Source organism: Hyla sarda, chromosome 4 (assembly GCF_029499605.1).
Source record: "Hyla sarda isolate aHylSar1 chromosome 4, aHylSar1.hap1, whole genome shotgun sequence".
In the NCBI taxonomy this organism is placed as follows: domain Eukaryota; kingdom Metazoa; phylum Chordata; class Amphibia; order Anura; family Hylidae; genus Hyla; species Hyla sarda.
The window spans coordinates 240,750,119-240,771,964 of NC_079192.1; the positions used below are offsets into that span (position 1 = coordinate 240,750,119).

At 44.6% G+C, this 21,846-nt stretch overlaps 1 protein-coding gene across 3 annotated transcripts in view; it reads right to left on the reverse strand.

Moving 5' to 3' along the window:
* Positions 1 to 21,846, reverse strand: part of CPED1 (cadherin like and PC-esterase domain containing 1) — a 299,737-nt gene that overhangs the window by 208,867 nt on the left and 69,024 nt on the right. For all 3 annotated transcript variants that reach the window (XM_056573818.1, XM_056573820.1, XM_056573819.1), the window contains 2 exons: positions 10,832 to 10,982; positions 7,867 to 8,029 (listed from right to left, as the gene is read on the reverse strand). In XM_056573818.1, coding sequence (XP_056429793.1) covers positions 7,867 to 8,029; positions 10,832 to 10,982 — 314 coding nt within the window. The remainder of the gene's footprint in view (positions 1 to 7,866; positions 8,030 to 10,831; positions 10,983 to 21,846) is intronic.

Below are 21,846 nucleotides of genomic sequence, written 5' to 3' on the forward strand. Positions count from 1 at the left end.
GTTTGAATTATATAGATATTTCCAGCTAAGACATTTTATAAACTCAATACAAATTCCATATTCACAGACACAAACTTTATATACAAATTTTTTTCTAACAAGGATTCAGATAAAGGGGGTATCGCTAGGGCATACAAAGCACTTTTCTTAGCTTATGAGCTCCCGGCTGGATGTGGGAAATGGGAAGAGGACCTAGGTAGGGTATTTGAGGAGGCAGCATGGTTACATGCCTTTAGTATAAGCTCTAAGGTATCACACTGTCACGATTCGGCTTACAGGTAGTGGATCCTCTGTGTCAGCGAGGGATTGGCGTGGACCGTGCTGATGGACCGGTTCTAAGAGGCTACTGGTGTTCACCAGAGCCCGCCGCAAAGCGGGATGGTCTTGCTGCGGCAGTAGCAACCAGGTCGTATCCACTAGCAACGGCTCAACCTCGCTGACTGCTGAGAAGGCGTGGGACAGAAGGACTAGGCAGAGGCAAGGTCAGACGTAGCAGAAGGTCGGGGCAGGCGGCAAGGTTCGTAGTCAAGATGGATAGCAGGAGTTCAGGTAACACAGGCTTTGGACAACACTAAACGCTTTCACTGGCACAAGGCAACAAGATCCGGCAAGGGAGTGCAGGGGCAGTGAGCAGATATAGCCGGGGAGCAGGTGGAAGCCAATTAAGCTAATTGGGCCAGGCACCAATCATTGGTGCACTGGCCCTGTAAGTCTCAGAGAGCTGGCGCGCGCGCACCCTAGAGAGCGGAGCCGCGCGCGCCAGCACATGACAGGAGGGGCCCGGGACGGGTAAGTGACTTGGGATGCGATTCGCGAGCGGGCGCGTCCCGCTGTGCGAATCGCATCCCCGACGGCCATGTCAGTGCAGCGCTCCCGGTCAGCGGGACTGACCGGGGCGCTGCAGGGAGAGAGGCGCCGTGAGCGCTCCGGGGAGGAGCGGGGACCCAGAGCGCTAGGCGTAACAGTACCCCCCCCCCCTTAGGTCTCCCCCTTTTTTTGTCCGACAACTGCTTTACCTGGGACGAGGACACCGGGAGTGAATGGAGGGTTTCCTCAAAGGCAGGCAGTACAGCAGGAGTGGGAATGGGGAGGGAGGGCACAGGGTGAAGCTTGGCACGGGGCAGGGTGACACAAGGACGGGGGCCATGAGGAGGCACTGAGGCTTGCCTGACGGGACTGGGAGGGGGGGAGAGGCATCTCTTGTGGCAAGCAGAGTCCCAGTTCTTGATCTCCCCGGTGGTCCAGTCAAGGGTGGGAGAATGAAGCCGGAGCCATGGCAGACCGAGGAGGACCTCAGAGGTACAGTTGGGAAGGACGAAGAACTCAATCACTTCGTGATGGGGTCCAATACACATCAAGAGGGGTTCTGTGCGGTAACGCACGGTGCAATCCAATCTGACTCCGTTGACCGCGGAAATGTAGAGCGGCTTGACGAGACGGGTCACCGGGATGCAGAATTTATTCACCAAAGACTCCAAAATGAAATTCCCAGAGGCACCAGAGTCCAAGCAGGCCACGGCTGAGAGGGAGGAGTTGGCTGAAGGAGAAATCTGCACAGGCACCGTGAGACGTGGAGAAGCAGACTTTGAACCAAGAGACGCCACACCCACGTGAGCTGGGTGCGTGCGTGCGTTTCCCAGACGTGGAGGACGAATAGGGCAATCCACCAAGAAATGCTCGGTACTGGCACAGTACAGACAAAGATTTTCTTCCCTACGGCGATTCCTCTCTTCCTGGGTCAGGCGAGACCGATCCACTTGCATGGCCTCCTCGGCGGGAGGCCCAGGCGTAGGCTGCAAAGGATGCTGTGGGAGAGGTGCCCAGAGATCTAAGTCTTTTTCCTGGCGGAGCTCCTGATGTCTCTCAGAAAAACGCATGTCAATGCGGGTGGCCAAATGGATAAGTTCTTGCAGGTTGGCAGGAATCTCTCGTGCGGCCAGCACATCCTTGATGCTACTGGATAGGCCTTTTTTAAAGGTCGCGCAGAGAGCCTCGTTATTCCATGATAATTCGGAAGCAAGAGTACGAAATTGGATGGCGTACTCGCCCACTGAAGAATTACCCTGGACCAGGTTCAGCAGGGCAGTCTCGGCAGAAGAAGCTCGGGCTGGTTCCTCGAAGACACTCCGGACTTCAGCGAAGAAGGACTGGACTGGATCCTGTGGCAGGATCATTGCGGTCCCAGAGCGGTGTGGCCCAAGACAAGGCCTTTCCTGAAAGAAGGCTCACTACGAACGCCACCTTAGACCGTTCTGTAGGAAACAAGTCCGACAACATCTCCATATGCAGGGAACATTGAGACAAAAATCCACGGCAGAGTCTAGAGTCCCCATCAAATTTGTCCGGCAGGGACAAGCGGAGGCTAGGAGCGGCCACTCGCTGCGGAGGGGTTACAGGAGCTGGCGGAGGAGATGGTTGCTGCTGTAGCAGAGGCAGAAGTTGCTGTAACATGGCGGTCAACTGCGACAGCTGCTGTCCTTGTTGGGCAATCTGCTGCGATTGCTGAGCGACCACCGTGGGAAGGTCAGCGGGACTTGGCAGCGGCACCTCAGCCGGATCCATGGCCGGATCTACTGTCACGATTCGGCTCACAGGTAGTGGATCCTCTGTGTCAGCGAGGGATTGGCGTGGACTGTGCTGATGGACCGGTTCTAAGAGGCTACTGGTGTTCACCAGAGCCCGCCGCAAAGCGGGATGGTCTTGCTGCGGCAGTAGCAACCAGGTCGTATCCACTAGCAACGGCTCAACCTCGCTGACTGCTGAGAAGGCGTGGGACAGAAGGACTAGGCAGAGGCAAGGTCAGACGTAGCAGAAGGTCGGGGCAGGCGGCAAGGTTCGTAGTCAAGATGGATAGCAGGAGTTCAGGTAACACAGGCTTTGGACAACACTAAACGCTTTCACTGGCACAAGGCAACAAGATCCGGCAAGGGAGTGCAGGGGCAGTGAGCAGATATAGCCGGGGAGCAGGTGGAAGCCAATTAAGCTAATTGGGCCAGGCACCAATCATTGGTGCACTGGCCCTGTAAGTCTCAGAGAGCTGGCGCGCGCGCCCTAGAGAGCGGAGCCGCGCGCGCCAGCACATGACAGGAGGGGCCTGGGACGGGTAAGTGACTTGGGATGCGATTCGCGAGCGGGCGCATCCCGCTGTGCGAATCGCATCCCCGACGGCCATGTCAGTGCAGCGCTCCCGGTCAGCGGGACTGACCAGGGCGCTGCAGGGAGAGAGGCGCCGTGAGCGCTCCGGGGAGGAGCGGGGACCCGGAGCGCTAGGCGTAACACACACAATGTCCTACACTTGGAAACAGCTAGGAAGATTGTTTACCGGTGGTACTTAACTCCTTATGAAATATCAAAACTGAATCCCACATGCTGTAATAGATGCTGGAGGTGTAACAACCATATAGGTACTATGTTCCATATATGGTGGGAATGTGCGCCTATTAATAAGTTTTGGAATGAGGTTTATCTCCTGCTAATTCAGATAGTGAGTAATCATTTTCCATGGGGTCCGGAGGTAGGACTTCTCCACTTAGGGTCCGGAGGTGGGACTTCTCCACTTAGGCCTCACTGAAATTTCTATGTCGGATATTACTATAGCTGTACACTTACTGACGGCAGCCAAAACAACAATATCGGCTAGATGGAAATCCAGAGAGGAACCAGAAATATCGAATTTGTTGAATATAATGGAATACAACTACAATATGGAACGGTTTATTGCTATTTCTACAAATCAAACATTAAGGTTTTTTCAAACATGGGATAAGTGGTTGACCTACAGACGCAAACAGTTTCTTATTTCTATTCTCCCTCTTTTCCTTCTTTTTTGTCTTTTTTTTTTTTTTTTTTTTACTTTAGTTTCTCTCCTTTAATGTATGAAATATAATGTATTGTGAAAATTGAAAATAAAAAGTAAAAAAAAAATAAAGATGACCCCTGCAAAGTATGTGGAGTTTCTGACTGACCACTTTCTTCCCTGTTACAGAAGGAAGAACTTTGCTTTCCTTAAAAAATCATCTTCATGCATGACAATGCACCATCTCATGCTGCAAAGAATACCTCTGCATCAATGGCTGCTATGGGGATAAAAAGGAGAGAAAGTCATGGTGTGGCCTCCATCCTCCCCTGACCTCAATCCTATTGAGAACCTTTGTAGCATCCTCAAGCAAAAGATCTGTGAGGGTGGGAGGCAGTTTACATCCAAACAGCAGCTCTGGGAGACTATTCTCACATCTTGCAAACAAATTCAAGCAGAAAATGTCCAAAAACTCACAAGTTCAATGGATGCAAGACTTGTAAAGCTGTCATCAAATAAGGGGTCCTATGTTAAAATGTAACGTGACCTGTTAAAATGTTTAAAAAGTTAAAATGTTGTTAAAAGTTTGATTGAAATAGCTTTTGATTTCAGTAAATATGCTGCGAACACAGCAAATGACAATTTTCAGTTCTTTACAACCTATAAAGTGTTTTGAAACTTACTGTGCATAATAAATTTGGAACAGTGCATTGTAAGTTTTTAAAGTTTAAAAAAATACTGTTATCATTAGGAGGTTTGTTCAATAACATTTGAATTGTTCTCTTAATAGTTGATAACATGAGAATTATGCTGACTGTTATTTACATCAATCATTTAGGTAAATGAGAAAAATATAATTTGCATAATAATTTAGAACAGGGTGTAGAACACGGGCAGCTGATAGCTGCCGGGACCACTCCACTATGACCCACGCTCAGCTCCTGCTCCTGACATGGACAGAGGTGTCAGCAGAGAGCACGGTGATCAGACAGAAAAGGAATTCGAAAAGAAAGGAAATTCCTCTGTACTTCCTCTGTGAGAACTTCCAGCTGATAAGTACTGGAAGGATTAAGATTTTCAAATAAAAGTCTTTTACAAATCTGTTTAACTTTCTGGCACCAGTTGATTTAAAAAAAAATATTGTTTTTCACTGGAGTACCCCTTTTAGGACAGGCCAATTTTTGTTGTTGTCCTTTAGTTTTTTCCCTCTTCGCCCTTTAATAGCCAAAACCCTTTTATTTTTTAACCTACAGACCCATATAAGGGCTTGTTTTTTGCGGGACCAATTGTACTTTGTAATGTCTTCATTCATTTTTCCATAACATATTCTCCAAAACAGAAAAAAACAACATTTGTGAGTTACAATTGAAAAAAGTGATTTTGTGGTGAAATGACTGATGTCAGTACAAAGTAAAATTGGTAGCGCATAAAACAAGCCGTCAAATGGGTCTGAAGATGGAAAATTGAAAGAGTTATGATTTTTAGAAGGCAAGGAGGAAAAAACGTAAGGGCAAAAAAATTGAAAAACCCCGAGTCCTTAAGGGGTTAAAAAAAATACCTAATTTGTATAGTTTGCGTCATGTTTTACTCATTTTAAAAAAATTATAATGCTGGTCTCTTATGGGGCAGATGGGCTTTGGGGCCCCCTTTAGGCACAAGGGCCCCGGTGTGATAGCTACGCCCCTAGTTACCAGTGTAATGATGTGTATACACATCATTGGTGGTTAAGGGGTTAAAAAGGCATGAATAATAAAAGGCCGGAATAATAAAAGCAGTAGTCTGCTTTTGATGAATATTTATGGCTACAGTTTGTTAATCTTAGACCACAATCTGCCTTGTGACTCCACCATGCTTTTCATTAACCACTCATCATCATTATCATTATAGGAGATCTCCGGCGAAAAGAAACTTATCCCCTATCCACAGGATAGGGGATAAGTAGCTGATGGCAGGGGTCCGACCACAGGGGGCTCCTGCGATCATTGGGACGGGACCCCGGTGCTTAATGAGGAGTGCGTGCTGCAGCCAGCAGGTGCTCCATTAATTCCTATGGGAGTGCCGAAAAGACCCCTCACAGCTCTCGGGAATCATTGGCTCTCCAATAAGAATGAATGGAGCGCATGCTGTCTACTGGTAGATGACATGCACTCCTGACGGAGAGGGCCAGGGTCCCGTCCCAGTTTAACCTGTGGATAGGGGATATGTTTTTTTTTCCCCAGAGTAATCCTTTAATTAGCACAGGTGTGCAAGATCTAAAGAAGGCTTCAATATTGTTTATAGTCACAACGTTTTAGACACGAAGTCTTGGAAATCTTCAATTTGTTTTACTTTCTTAAACAATTTCTGCATACAAAATCATGTGTGGCTTTATTGCCATCTGGTGGGTAGCATTGGCACTGCAACTGCAATTTTTAAAATAATTTTGTATTACAGATTTTGCACAAAAAGGCCCAGCTGCCTCCAAAATGTGTGACTTTTTACTCTGTATGGATTTGCTGCAGATTTTCTGCAACAGATCTGCAGGATATCTGCAGCATGTATACAAAGGAGATATGTGCTGTATAGCTCCTTAACATAGCCTTAGGGGATATGGTTTTTCATCCTGCAGATTTCATGCTATGTAAATTAATATAAAGAGATGAATGCAACATAAAATCAGCTGCATAAGATTTGCAGAGTATACAGTACATGTCAACATACCCTAAAGGTAAATTCACATCAGTTCCCCTAATCTTCATTTATTACATTTGAATGGAAATATGCCCTATAAACACACCCTTAGCCAGTCAGCCAGCAGGTGTGTGGTGACCCAGTACAGAATAAGGAATTCTTCTGTACTTCTTCCCATCCTGTGTGGGAGATGCTGCTTCAATGTCCGTCTTGGGCCACTCTCCTCAGGACTCTCTATAATTCACCATATAATGCAATGTTATATAATGGTTAAAGTACAAGTATTTTCTATGTACTTGTTACTTTAAGAATCCTGTTGCTATGAACCTTGTTGTTAGGGGAGTATGCAAAGGTGAACCAGGTGACTTATCCCGCCAATGGGATCTCTCTAAATTCCTCCTATATATGGTGAGGTCAGAGTTCAGCTCTCTCAGTGCTCTTGCTGTGGTGCAGTTTGGTGAAGTGTGAAGCCTGCCTGTGAGGTGATTCTGAAGGAGGCCTGAGGCCTAGTCCATCAACCACTCATCTACTACCAGTTAACCCCACTACCCAGGTGAAAGTGAAAGCCTTGTGGTAAGTACTAAGTCCGGGGAATTTAATACAAGTCAAGTCCAGCAAGTTAGTCAAGCTCAAGTCACTAAAGACTAGTGTGGGCTGCATACCAGTCAAGTCAGTCATATACAGCACAATCAACTATAAGTCCCAGCAAGCCAATAAGATTCCCAAAGTTCACCCTGCATCTCCTTCATGCTAATCTGAGCTGTAACCTGAGCTGTACCTCAGTAAAGCAAACCAGTTATCTGTAACCTTGTGTGGAAGTGATTATTTGCCCCGTGCCTGGCACAGGAGAAGCTGGTCTACCATGGGTGGTGCATAGGTCAACCACGCCTTGGCGTCACAAAACGGTTAATTACACATTACCCTCACCCGACACCACAGGTGCTGTATTCATTTACCTGTCTGCTCCTCTGCCTGTGCCTTTACTCAGCACAAGGCAGTTTTATTTTCCCCCTACAAGTGAAAAGAAAAAACACATATATATGTGTAGATGGCAGGACTGTGTGGGTCAGGGGGAGGTGGGGACTTGAGCTATATAGGCTGGTCAAAGGTGATGACATCACTCAGGGGGAGGGGCTAGAGCTCAAAGACAAGATCCAGCCAAGCCTCCTGAGACAGCAGAGGATGAGGTGTTGTCTCAGGAGGTAGGAGCTAGTAAGCTAGGGGCAATACCACATTATAAATAAAAGGACTACACCGCTTCATGTCAGGGTTAAATCACACAAAAGCATTCTGAATCCAGCACATTTGTTAGAACACTATATTAGTTATATGCATATACAACTTTTAAATACATGCATAATAATGTATTATTTCTTTAATGTAGCCAATAAAGTAATTACCTGCATTGGAGCATATAGTTTCTTTGGCTCAGTCTGAACCATTGCCATGGAATGAATAAATGCACGTAGTGGTGACAAGGATGTGATGACGACAAATGTCCTAATCACTACAAAGTCTTGAAATGGATGATGATGATGGTGATGATGGTAGACTCTCACATTTCTGTAAGAAAGGATGTGACATCCAGTCTGTCAGTTATCACCTCTATACTTAAAGGGGTACTCCACCCCTAGACATGTTATCGCCTATCCAAAGGATAGGGGATAAGATGTCTGATCGCGGGAGTCCCTCCGCTGGGGACCCCCACAATATAGCATGCGGCACCCACTTGTTTCTAGTCCGGAAGCGCTGGAGGGTCTGGGTCACGTCCACGGGAACGGAAGTTCATGACGTCACGACTCCGGACTAGAAACAAATGGGTGCCACATGCTATATTGCGGGGGTCCAGAAGCGATGGGACCCCCGCGATCAGACATCATATCCCCTATCCTTTGGATAGGGGATAAGATATCTAGGGGCGGAGTACCCCTTTAAAGATATCACTAGGACATAGATTATATTCAACGGCCTTCTGTGCAGCCACCTTGCAAAAGGTGAAGTCATGGGGAGACAAAGTTGCGCGGAACTTTCCAAGCCTCCTGCCACTTTGTTCTAGCGAGAGATGAAGGTCACAGCAGTTGGCACTTATTAAACAGGTTTTCTGGCTTTCTATAATTGAAGTCACTGTATAATGAAAAGTTCTGCAATTTAGTAATAGTTTTGTGTTCCAGTTCCTCAGAGGTTTTCAGATTGCTGTTTGATGTCAGGAAATATTCCTGTTTATTTCCACCGGCTGCAAACTGGTTCAAATCACAATTCCTGTCACAGCCAAGTATTGAGCTATAATTGTGTCCAGTGCAGCAATCCTCTGTGAACTAAATCCATCAGCAGCAACAAATCTCTCTCCTTCCTGATCGATCACTATGACTGTGGAGAAAATGGATTAGCTGTGTGTCCAGCATGATTAGCTCACAGAAGACTGCCTAGACCTGTGGTCTCCAAAACTGCAGCCCTCCAGATGTTGCAAAACTACAGCGGTCTGGGCATGTTGGGAGTTTTAGTTTTTCCATATCCGTAGTTTGGAGACCAGTGCACTATAGTAATTGGTTGAGAAAAGTATTAGGTCTGGCAGGGTATAAATGTTACTCCTGTAGATCAGCAGGGGCCCCCCACCAATCTCAGCAGGGGCCCTCTATCAATAATAACTTGCTGAAATGAGAACATCCTTTGAAGGATCTCTCTTTAAAAGGTAGAGTCAAACGTATGTACACTGCAGCATTTCTGCGGGATTGGATTCAGCTGGAAAGGGGAAGTAAAATACTTCCTTAATATTTCCCCTTCCAGCTGGATCCACTTCTGCCTTTGGCACATTTTCTGCTGCGAAAAATCTGCAGCATGTCTACAAATGTGTGTACGTTTACACATGCGTGTTTTGCTGTTGATTTTTCTACCTATTGAGGTTAATTGGTAGGAACATCGCCAGAGTAAAAACGGCAGCAAAGTATGGAGCAAAATATGCAAGTGTGACTGCTGTTACCTCCATCAACCATGAGACATGGGCGCCCCCATAGATGAAACAACACCCACTGATCAGATATTTTATGACTGATCAGAGATTTATGACTTTTCCCATGAATCCTATGGATGGGACATTAATTTAAAGTGTATATCCAGTGATGGCTCAGATAGCAGCATATATGCTTAAAGAGTAGTCCCAAAATGTATATAATTCTTTTTCTGTCCCTACCTATTGCTAATCTATCCCTAACCCCCTCCCTGCCTTAAAAAATTTTTTTACTACCTCCTAAACAGCTACTCTTATGCTGCTCACTCTTGCTGAGCAAGAAACTGACTTCCCCAGCAGGCGCCGACTTCCGCCCTCATCTCGTCTATGCTGCACTCCTGTCGGGAGCACGCATAGATGAGCGGCCAATAGCATGGCAGGCTGCTCCAGGGTCTCCTCCCCCCTGTTTAGCAGTTCATGTGCTGCCCAGGGAGGAGGAGTATTGGAGCATCGCCTGCACCTGCCTGCAAGATATCCCTCCTTGGGGAGGGGACAGGCTGCCTTACGAGGCCAGTGAGCCAATACGAGCAGCCCTAGTGTTCACAGCGCTCGCTCCTGCCTGTCTGAATTTGGACCGATTGCCCGGTCAGTATTTGTCCGAATTCGGCTGCAACATCACAGCAGGCTGCAGCCGGCCACTAGGAGGGAGACCCCTAGTGGCCGGATTTCAAATAGAAAATACAATATTTTAAACACAAAAAAATTATTGATGTATATTAGAGATATGTTCTAGTACATAACTACTACAACATATAAAAAATAAAGTTCATGACAGCGCCCATTAAAATTTTCGCACCCCTGCCTGAGCCCAAGACTTGTGTGAGACTATGGAATGTCCGTACGGAAAATCCCCCATCTCTCATGTTCATTTTTTGTGCAGACACGGAAAAGGGAATTTCCATGCAGGAAACATCTGGCACGGAAATTCCACCGTGTGCACAGAGCAGCAGAATTCCATTGAATTGCTGTATTGGAAATTCCGTGCGGACATTCCAAGCGGAAGTCCGCACGGAATTTGCCCCGTGTGAACACGGGCTTAAAGGGTAATCCAATGACTGGGGGGATGTTTCAATAGTATGCCTGTTCTGTGGTATATAACAAAACAAACCTTTGTTCACCTCCTGCTCTCCCACGATGCCTCTGGTCCCCAGCAGAAATCACCTTCTTGAGCAGCATCCTGATGTGTCGGGCCTGGGAAGCGGAGAAGGACACTGGAGGCATCGCTGGAGCGCAGGGGGTGAGTAACAATTTGTTTTGTTATATACTACAGAATGAGCATACTTTTAAAAATCTCCCCCAGCCACTGAACAACCTTCGTAATAAGCATAGTATCAGTATCTATAAACAATTGTAACACTTACCGATACTGGTTCTCAAGTAACTGGTTTATGCCCCAAGTGGTTAGGTACTGCCGCTTCTTTATGTCTTTGTCTGACAGAAAAGCATCAGAGGTTATCGTTCTGTCCTGTGATCCTTTAGGCTGATGTGTACACACTGAGAGGTTCTGCAGTTCTATTAGGACAAACATAGAGACAAATGTTGTTGCTCAGGTCTTAACACATTAGGGCAATAAGACATGTGCCCTTTTTTCTCTCTTACTTATGCCCCCCAAACAACATCAACTGTTTTACTCACATCCCATGGAGTGGATTTTATGCACATATCACTGTATCTTGCTACCTCTGGTGGCCTGTATGCAGTCCTGGTGTCTTGTAGGGATCTACTGCATAGTACAGCTACTTGTGGCGTTCTGTAGTACCAGCCAAAAATCCTGGGCCTGGACCCCAGATGCCAAGTGCTACTGACATCGCTGGTATTTTGTAATGGGCCATTTCTATATACAGATGTTTCTGGGTCATATGCAACCATTAAAGGGCTTGTCTGACATACACAGCCTGTTTTTAGAGAGATGCCAGTGTAGTGACCAGCTAAGTGCCCCCATCTGGCTTTTCTTACCACTTACAATCCAAGGTTATTCCAATGCATGTGCTCACTGTGTATGCCTAAAGCTAGAATTCCACTGAGGTTTTTGCTCTGCATTTTTTTGGGCTTAAAAACGCCAGAAAAAATGCCAGAAAACCTGCCACTGTTTTTCCCCGCGTTTTGGCATTTTTTTCTGGCATTTTTACCTTTGTGTGGAATTTGCCTTTTTTGGCCCCTTTGGCGTTTCTTTTCAAAATTTGTTAGGTACCAAAAAAAAAAAAAAGAAAAAGAGGGATGGAAAAAAATGTATTTAACAACATTTTTATTTTTTACAACGGAATTTTAATTCATTTTTAATAAAGTGTGTGTGTGTGTTTTTCACTTTTTTCTCTCTACTTTTTAACTTTTTTTTTAGGTAGTACTACTTCTCCCAGAATGGATCAGACTGTTCCATGATAGGAGTAGTAGTACCTGCACTAATAGCCATATCACCCGATGCAATCGTGCATAATATGGCAGAGATTTGGAGCGGCTCTATACAGTGCTCGCCTCTTTGCACTATACTCCGGGCAGTGATGTGAATAGAACATCACTCATTCATATTTTCCGCCCAGAGTGGGGATTGGTCGGATGGTTGCAGCCAATCACAGATCTCAGAGGGAAATATGAGTGAGTGATCTTCTATTCACATCACTGAGATTTATTCCCCAGCCACAGCAGTCTATAAATCCCAAGCCCTTGCACTTTGTCATCTTCCTGTTCTGTTCAGTGAACACAGGCAGAGCAGGGGGAGGGGAGATGAGGAGACGTGAACATCCTTTCTCCCCTGCTCTATGTTCTTTCCTCCGTGCAGACCTGCGTCCTCCAAAGGCAGAGCAGGGGGAGGGGAGATGGGGGTGTGTGCCTCCTCTCTCCCCCTTCTCTGCCTTCGCTCTGCCCTCCCCCAGCTCTAACTTCAGAGAGCTGAGGGGAGGAGCGGAGGCAAGTCTGCAGGGGCACGCTGGCCGGAGTATAGTGCAGAGATGCGGAGCGCTGGAGAAAGCTACTTCGCATCTCTGCAATAGATAGGGATGTCAGGAGTGATACCTACTGTGATCTGTCCTTTAACTGCAGGTAATACTACTCCCATCATGGAGCACACTCTGCTCCATGCTGGGAGTTGTAGTACCTGCATTAATAGACAGATCGCAGCGAGTGTAAACCGCAGTGATCCTCCTGTATAATGTATAGATGTGGCCGGCCGATCTTCTATGGTCCCCTGCACTGACGTATATATACTCCTATTCATATTTCAATGGGGACCCCAGTCTCCTGTGTTTACATCAATGTGTTTGAAAGGAAGTTCGTATTCACCTCCAACAATCCATTTGTTAGACACATAAAACTTTTTCTTCGTTTTGTCGACAAGATTTTTGTTGTTTGGGATGGAGGTGAAGACGAATTTGCTCAGTTTGTAAACTCAATACTCTCAATACTGTGCATGACATAAACATGATGTTTACGTATCATTTTGGAGGAAAGCAGTTGGAATTTTTAGATGTCCAAATTTTCGCAACAGAGGAAACCCTGGTCACCACTACATTCCATAAGAGCACCTCCCATAATGCCCTTTTACATTTTTATAGTTCACACCCGATTCACACCAAAAAAGTATACCTTATAGTCAATTTGTCTGGATTAAAAGCATTAATAACAATAAAAGTAGATATATAGAGGAGGCAAAAGATTTAACCATCCGCCTGTTAGCACAGGGATATCCCAATAAAATAGTATCTAAAACCTTTGAGAAAGTATAACTAAAAACGCGACAGGAATTATTAAGTTTTAAACCCAAAAAGAAAGACAATACTGATCAAAGGTTTATGTTTTTGTTCAAAAATTCCCCCATGAATCACAAAATTAGCAATATCATTAAAAATAATTGGTTCACTCTGCAGGAAGATACGGATCTCAAGGCTCTTACAGCGTCAAAACCGATAGCCACACAGAAACATAACCAGACACTGAATTCCCTCCTAAAACTTTAAAAAAAATCGGAGCAGAAACAAACAGACTAAGCAAAATTGTTCAACAAAGTGTTCCTAAAGGAAACTTCAAATGTCATAATTGTTCCATCTGTAACCAAAACCTGGCCAAAAGTTGGTTTAGGTTAGGGGATTATTCTGTAACAGTCAGATAATTAATTACTTGCCAAACTGCTTTTGTAGTTTATTGTTTAATTTGTCCCTGGGGACACTATTATATCGGCAAAACAAAGAGAAAACTCCTAGTGCGGGTAAAAGAGCATTTTTGCTCCGTCTGCACGGGGATTGGTGCTTCATGGTTCATAGCCCATGTCCGTGACTCACACAATAATGACGTGTCCTATATAAAATTTGTCGTTATTGAGAAAGTTGATGTCCCCCTTAGCGGTGGAGACAGGCACCGTTTACTCATGGAGAATGAAGCGCGTTGGATTATCAGAGCTAATGCGCTCGGTCTCTTGGGATTAAATGACAAAAATGAGTTTGGTGCCTTTCTCCACTGAGCCTCACTTGCTATGATTCCATTATGATGATGTTTTTATGGTTTTATATTTGTATCTGTTGCACTTTAGTTTTCTGTACCTGTTTATTGTTTCTATAGTAACGCTCGTCAGGTTACTCCATGCAAACTACACCTTGATGTGCTACGTCAGTACAGGCCAGAGGAAGCGCCGCAGTGTGCAAAACTTGTTGCCCCCCCTGTGTACGCCCCCCACCTCACCTGTTCCATAATTCTACTGCAGTGTTCCTGTATTATACTGAATAAAGCCTGGATTTACCATTTAGAAGTACGTGGTGAGTGCGTTATCCTTACATTTTTACTTTCTTGGAGATTTATCAAAACCTGTATAGAGGAAAAATGGTGCAGTTGCCTATAGAAACCAATCAGTTTGCTTCTTAAAATTTTAGGGACCTCTTTTTATAATAAAAGAAGCAATCTGATTGGTTGCTGTGGGAAACTGCTCCACTTTTCCTCTACACAGGTTTTGATAAAGCTTCCCTATAGACTTCTCCTCACAGTGATAACATAACAGCCCCTATCTTATAATGATGGCATATCTTTACAGAGATACAACTGATATATTGTATATACATTGTACGGTAGAAGAAAGATTTTAGGTGTCAAGACAAAATTGATGAAAAAACGATACTGTCTTTTATAAATGATCTGAAATATAGTCTATGGGGGTATATATAGAAGGAATGGTGCAGCCACATGGCCTTGGATGCATGGTACTGAGTACTGCATCAGTAATGCTTAGACACATCTTCCAGCAGGAACCCATCAAAGTATTAGTCTTGGGGCATTCGGGATTCAATCGGTGAGTAGTATATTTTTTATTTTTTTTGCTACTTACTATAAAAAAGAATTTTAAGAAAACCCCCGAACATGTGACATTTAACGAAGCATTTACATAGATAAACTGTAAATCAAATTTATATTTGTACCAATTTGTATTGTAATAACCTCTATAAGGGACCTATTCTAATCCCATGTTAATAATACATTTATTAATAAGCTATTTGCTTTCTTACCGTATAAAGCAGAGGAACCTTTTTTATGGTACATTTTCTAAAATGCCAGAAGGTGGCAGACAAGCGCTTATTCCATATTTATTCCTACCATAACAAAAACCTTTCTTTTAAGTATAGTCTGAATCATCCGGAAAAGTGCAACAGTGCAGGTTCATCATTGCCAAATTCCATCACTCTGCTGAAAACTACATTTCATCATGCAGTCGGAAGGTCATCTCTGCACCGCTAAACCCAACAGACCTCATACTTCATTTGTGTTTGTTTCTATTGACGATGGAATATAGCTTTAGGACAGTGAGGAAATAACTGTGAATATTTATTACACAAATCAAGTGTTGTATTCTGAAAATTTATACATAACAGCTTTCACTTTAATTTCTACATCTTAAATATAAAAGAGATGTATAAATGAATAGAGATGTGGCTGGTTTAAACATTAATAATATATTAATTGCAGTAAAGAGGTAAGGGCTGAACTCTGAGCAGGGCCCTTGAAATAGAGTCAGCACACTAAATAATAATATAAAATAATAATGATGATAATAATATAAAATGTTGGTTTGTATATGTGATATAAAACAATAAATACAATAAAGATGGCTAAGAATCTGCCGCTTATGCTGTAATATATAAGTCCTTGATCATAGTTGATAATAGTTCAGAGAGTTGGTACCATTAGAATTAGCAAAGTGCAATGTACAAGTCAGGTTGATGCAGAGAGTTAAAATAGGATCGCAGCCTGGCACGGGTCCGCACCCGGCCCACTAAAGCTGTTACCTGCTGTCCCAGCGCGATGAGTAGCTGCCAGTTGCGAGGATGAGATACCGTGCTGGCATGGAGGATGCAGGCTTTGGATGTCCTCTGGGAGGCACGGAACGGCGTCCGGCTCAATGCGGCTGTTTGCTGGTCACCTCTGTTAGGCTGGGTTCACATCACGTTTTTGCCATACTGTTTTCAATCCGTTTTTCTAAAGAAAACCGTATGGCAAAAAACGGATGGAACAGTATGGGAAAAAGTAAACCGTATGCGTTTTTTAAATTGTATACTGTTTTTAAAATTGCATACGGTTCCTTTTGTTTTTAATTTAAAAAAACATATATGTAATTGATTTTTTTTTCTATTTTTAATGGGAGAGGTCTTAAGTGGGGACTATAGGATGCAAATGCGCATGTGCAAAGTAAAAGCCGTATACGGTTTCCCATATGGAACCGTATACATGTGCGTTTCCCATTGACATCCATGTTAAAAAAAGAACGTATGCGGTTGCAGTAAAGTTTTTAAACCGGAGACAAAACCATGGTCAACTACAGTTTTGAGTACGGGAGAAAACCGTTTTGCAACCAAACCATACGCAATCGGTTGCATACGGTTTTCAATTATTTGTCTATGTATACGGTTTTCAATATGGTTCCATACGTTTCAATAATGAAAACGTATACGGGAAACGTACTTGAAAAACATGGTGTGAACCCACCCTTACCTGGGCTGATTACTATTGAGCCGCCGTTCCGTGCCTCCCAGAGGACATCCAGAGGACATCCAAAGCCTGCATCATCTCACAGCATTCTACAGAAAGACAAGTCTCATCTCTGGCTGCCAGTCTCCATGCCAGCACGGTATCTCATACTCGCTACTGGCATTGCGCCGGGACAGCAGGTAACATCTTTAGTGGGCCGGGTGCGGACCCGTGCCAGGCTGCGATCCTATATCAACTCTCTGCATCAACCTGACTTGTACATTGCACTTTGCTAATTCTAATGGTACCAACTCTCTATTATCAACTATGAACTATTATCAACTATGATCAAGGACTTATATATTACAGCCTAAGCTGCAGATTCTAAGCCATCTTTATTGTATTTATTGTTTTATATCACATATACATACCAGCATTTTATATTATTATCATCATTATTATTTTATATGGATATTTTATATTATTATATAGTGTGCTGCCCTTACCTCTTTATTGCAATAAATAAATAAATCATTAACGTTTAAACCAGCAACATCTCTATTCATTTATACAGAAAGTTAAAGGGGTATTCCAGGCCAAAACTTTTTTTTATATATCAACTGGCTCCGGAAAGTTAAACAGATTTGTAAATTACTTCTATTAAAAAAATCTTAATCCTTCCAGTACTTTTTAGGGGCTGTATACTACAGAGGAAATGCTTAAATTTTTTGATTTCTCTTCTGTCACGAAGACAGTACTCTCTGCTGACACCTACTGTCCATTTTAGGAACTGTTCAGAGCAGGAGAAAATCCCCATAGCAAATATATGCCCCCCTGCCACTTCACTATACTAAGCTGCAGCAACAGGTTCCGGGCCCGCTGCTGCCAGCAAGTCGTCTGGGCCCGCCGCTGCATGTCACTCCGCCTCCAGCTCCCATTCATTGCGGCGACTCTGCGTTCCCAGTCTGTTTGCATCAGAGCATGAAATACCTTTCACTGCTGTGTAAAGGCTCCTCCCCCAGCTTACAAGCGGTGCGCAGCTTTACAGATACGGTGGCTGCATAGTGACCTTCCCAAAATCACAGCGCCGGTGCATCACTACGCTCTACGTCATTACACGGCTGCTGTATCTGTACGGCCGCGCACTGCTTGTCATCTGGGGGAGGAGCCTCTGCCCTGCTGCGAAAGGTATCTCAACTCCAATGCAAATGGACCGGGGACGTCAGAGCAATGAATGAAAGCCGGAGGCGGTACAACTTTAGCTTTTGCCTCCGGCTCCCACAGCAGAAGCATCGTCCTTGATTAAATATGGTGCACTGCTGGCTTCAGCCACATGGTAAGTGAAGGGGACTATCTGTCTACTGGAGGGGGAGGGGAGGGTCGAATAAAAAAATCTGAGCGGACTACCTGACTACTGGGGAGGGAGTTTAATGTGAGGAGACTACCTGACTACTGGAGAGGGTATTTAATCTGAGGAGACTATCTGACTACTGGAGGGGGGGTCTAATCTGAGGGTACTACCCGCCTACTTGGGGATAATGTGGGACGACTACCTGCCTACTTGGGGGGGGGGCTAATCTGAGGGCACTACCTGCCTACATAAAGGATAAGTTTCATGAAGAAAAATGTATCATCTATCCGAAGGAAGGAAGGTAGTTTTAGATCATGGAGGGTCCAAGCGCTGGGGTCCCCCCCGATCTCCTATTTGGAGCCCCGGTTCTCCAGCACAGGGGCGTGTCACGACCCCCGCCTGAAGCGGTGGCCGCCACACCCTCTCCATAAAGCTCTATGGGAGAGGCTCTCCCATAAAGCTATATGGAGGATGGCATGGTGGCCTCTGCTTCGAGCGGTGGTCATGACACACCCCTGTGCTGGAGAACTGGGACTTTAAACAGGAGATTGGGGGGGGGATCCCAGCCCTCGGGGGGATCCCAGCCCTCGGACCCTCCATGATCTAAAACTTCCTTCCTATATAGAGGGGGTTGAAGTTAGAAAATTTTGCCTGGAGCCCATGAGATATTAGTTACACCCCTGGCCGCAAGACTGTAAAGTTTTTTCTGGCCGGCCTGGTTGGCGTGCAGGGCACAGCATCAAGCAACACAACGGAATGGAAGCCTGACAAATGAAATGCCAGGCTACCCTCACCGGCTGCAGTGCTTAGAACCTGTGTAATGAAAGCCTGGTAATTGATTTACCAGGCTTCTTTCATGTATGTTATGGCTGCACCCTTTGACCTGTGAGACTGGTATGGAGTTTTTTCCAGGGCTGTTTTTTCTATCCCCAGTCCGGCCCTGCCCATAAGGGACAGGCTGTATCTTTATGGTGGTATGAAATCCAGTGACCCCGCAGTGCCCTCTTTGGAGTACATTGTGATCTTTGAGCCTGAGATGAATGTGGCAGAGAACATCTCGGGGGGCCCTGGTGTGTTTGGGCGCAGTCACCAAGAGGTGGTGGTGCTCCGTGGCTGTGTATGGTTGGGGGATGGGATGGCTCCCGCAGGTTATTATATTCAGGGGGTACAGTGGTTGGCAGTAGTACAATGGTTAGCAGTATTATATTCAGGGGGTACAGTATTTGGCAGGATTATATTTAGGGGGTACATTGGTTGGCAGTATTATATTCAGGGGGTACAGTGGTTGGCAGTATTATATTCAGGGGTACGGTATTTGGCAGTATTCTATTCAGGGGGTACAGTAGTTGGCAGTATTATATTCAGAGGTACAGTACTTGGTAGTATTATATTCAGGGGGTACAGTGGTTGGCAGTATTTAATTCAGGGGGGGACCAGTATTTGGCAGTATTATATTCAGGGTGTACGGTATTTGGCAGTATTATATTCAGGGGTACAGTAGTTGGCAGTATTATATTCAGAGGTACAGTACTTGGTAGTATTATATTCAGGGGTACAGTGGTTGGCAGTATTTAATTCAGGGAATACGGTGTGTAGCAATAATATATTAAGAGGGTGCAGTGGTTGGCAGGGTTATATTCAGGGGTACAGTATTTGGCAGTATTATATTCAGGGGATACAGTGTGTGGCAGTATTATATGCAGGAGGTACAGTGGATGGTAGTTTTATATTTAGGGGATACAGTGCGTGGCAGTAATATATTCAGGGGGTACAGTATTAAGCAGAATAATAATGATTATTGTCTTCATACAGAGGATGAGGATCTGCTATAAAACTGAGGAACTAATGATGTCCAGGCGTCAGACTCTGTAGAGAAGATGTCCTGGTATCTGGACCAGATGAAGAAGAAAAGAAAAGACTACAGAGAAGACTTCACTCAGATCACTGATATCATTGTGTATTCTCCTGACTGTCCCATCTCTGTTGTAGTCACTTGTAAAATCTGTAGTTATGATGGGTGATGCTGTACCCCAATCTGTGGCTCTCCAGCTGTTGCAAAACTACAACTCCCATAATTCCTGATGCTCTTCAGACATGATGGGAGTTGCAGCTTTCCAACATCTGGAGAGCCACTTGAAACAAGGGGATTGGTGGGGGTCCCATCAGTCAGCCCTCCACCATAAAAATGGGCTGCTTATTTTAAATGACTGGGCCTATTTTTGGTCCCAGTCCGGCCCTGCTTGTTAGTCACTTAAATCACTGTGTATTCTCCTGACTGTGTCCCATCAGTGCTGTAGTCATTGATATCTTTGTATGGCAGAGTAAGGGGTCCTCCAGGATTGGGGAAGCACCTCATTGGTGGAAGGGGGGGGGGGTGCCAAGGACAATTTTTAGCATCAGGGCCCTGTGGTTTCTAGCTATGCCCCTAGCTGGGCGGCATGGTTAGGCGTAGCTGGGTGCATAGTTAGGGGTGTGGCTAGGAGGCATGGCTTGTCTCACTTAGCTCTCAGCAAAAGTTGGGAGGTATGGCACAGCTTCCAACCATCCCAGATATAATAGGACATTCCTGTTTTTTGGGGTCATGTCTTGCCGTCCGGGAACAGCCACCCACATGTCCCACTTTTGATGTAAACTTTTTGGCTCTGCACACTTTGCTTGCAGAGTGGGGAAGCTGAGCTGCAAGGAGCTGCCACACGGCCTTGCACCTATTCGCTTCCTGGAACCTTCAGGAAGGGTCTGTAGGGGGCTGGTGGGTTGTGTCACGTGTATCATCTAACCTCCTGCTGCAGTCTTCTCGGAGGGGCAGGATAGAGAGCACACAGCATATAATATGTAAGGCCCTTGGAGCTTTTTTTTTTTTTTTTTTTTTTTTTTTTAAAGTAAGTGCCCTTGTGTATATGTAAATATATATAATTTTCTGTGGGTTAAATAAATATTGAACATACAATGCCCAACAAACAAAGAAACCAAAACAAATAAGCTCAGAAATTAACTTATGGGCAATAATGTGAAATGACACACCAAAAAAAAGTATTGAACACATGAAGAAAAAGAGATACAAACAGGCATGGAAAGCCAAGACAACAGCTGAAATCTATCAGTAATCAAATGCAATCTAGCCCCTTGTCAGTGAAAATTGATATCAAGATTCAGTAAAGGGCATGACAAAACAAATTGCCATGTTTTTGGTGTAAAACATTAGTGCAAATGTAGAATAGCCATGAAATGGCCAAATGCTAAGTCCAAACATAGTAGACTTTATCCACCTCAGGTTTGTAGCACTGCAAAATCCTCATGTTACATGGTGCAGACTGGGGCTACTAGTTTATATTTTTCTAGATTTCATCCTATGCATCCTCATATTCATACCCTCTGCATGCTCATATTTCCATTTTGATATTTCCACTAAGTGTGGCTGGGGTTATTGTTCTGTAATAAAAGGGCATCATCAAAGTGGAATAATTTAATCTGTGCAAAATGTATTATACGCCAGACTCCATTCTGGTAGATGTTTATCCAGGATCATCCCTAGATACAGCCCAGGATAAACAGAAGGATGTAGGGAACAGATGGAAGAGCGACTCCCTTGACTATAGTATCAGACTTTACAGTATAGATGTGTAGAGTCTAACCATAGATAGATGTAGGTCTACAGAAGAGGTGCGGATACACAACAGTAGATTATTATTCTAAGTATAAAAAAGATGATATTTGCATTGTTTTACATGATAAAGATGTTTCTTTAGCAGTTCACGGTGGACTTGAAGGAGTTGTCCAACAAAAGAAACATCCTGTGTATTGTGTTAAATTGTAAACTAATACAACTTCCAACATAATGGTATTATCCATACTGCATACATCTTCCAATATCAGCTGAGCTGTCTCCCCTGTAGCAATGACATAATGTCACACTCCCTGAATATAGTCTACTCCTGTCCCCCCTCTTCCCTCCTCTCCTGTCTGCTTAGGTAGTGACCAGTAATGTGAAAAGAGGAAGCTTATATTACTTTTTATTAGATTTTTAAGGCAGAAGGAAGCATTTCTCAGATAAAACAGCAGTTAGCCTGTTCTGACTAGTGTTGCTCG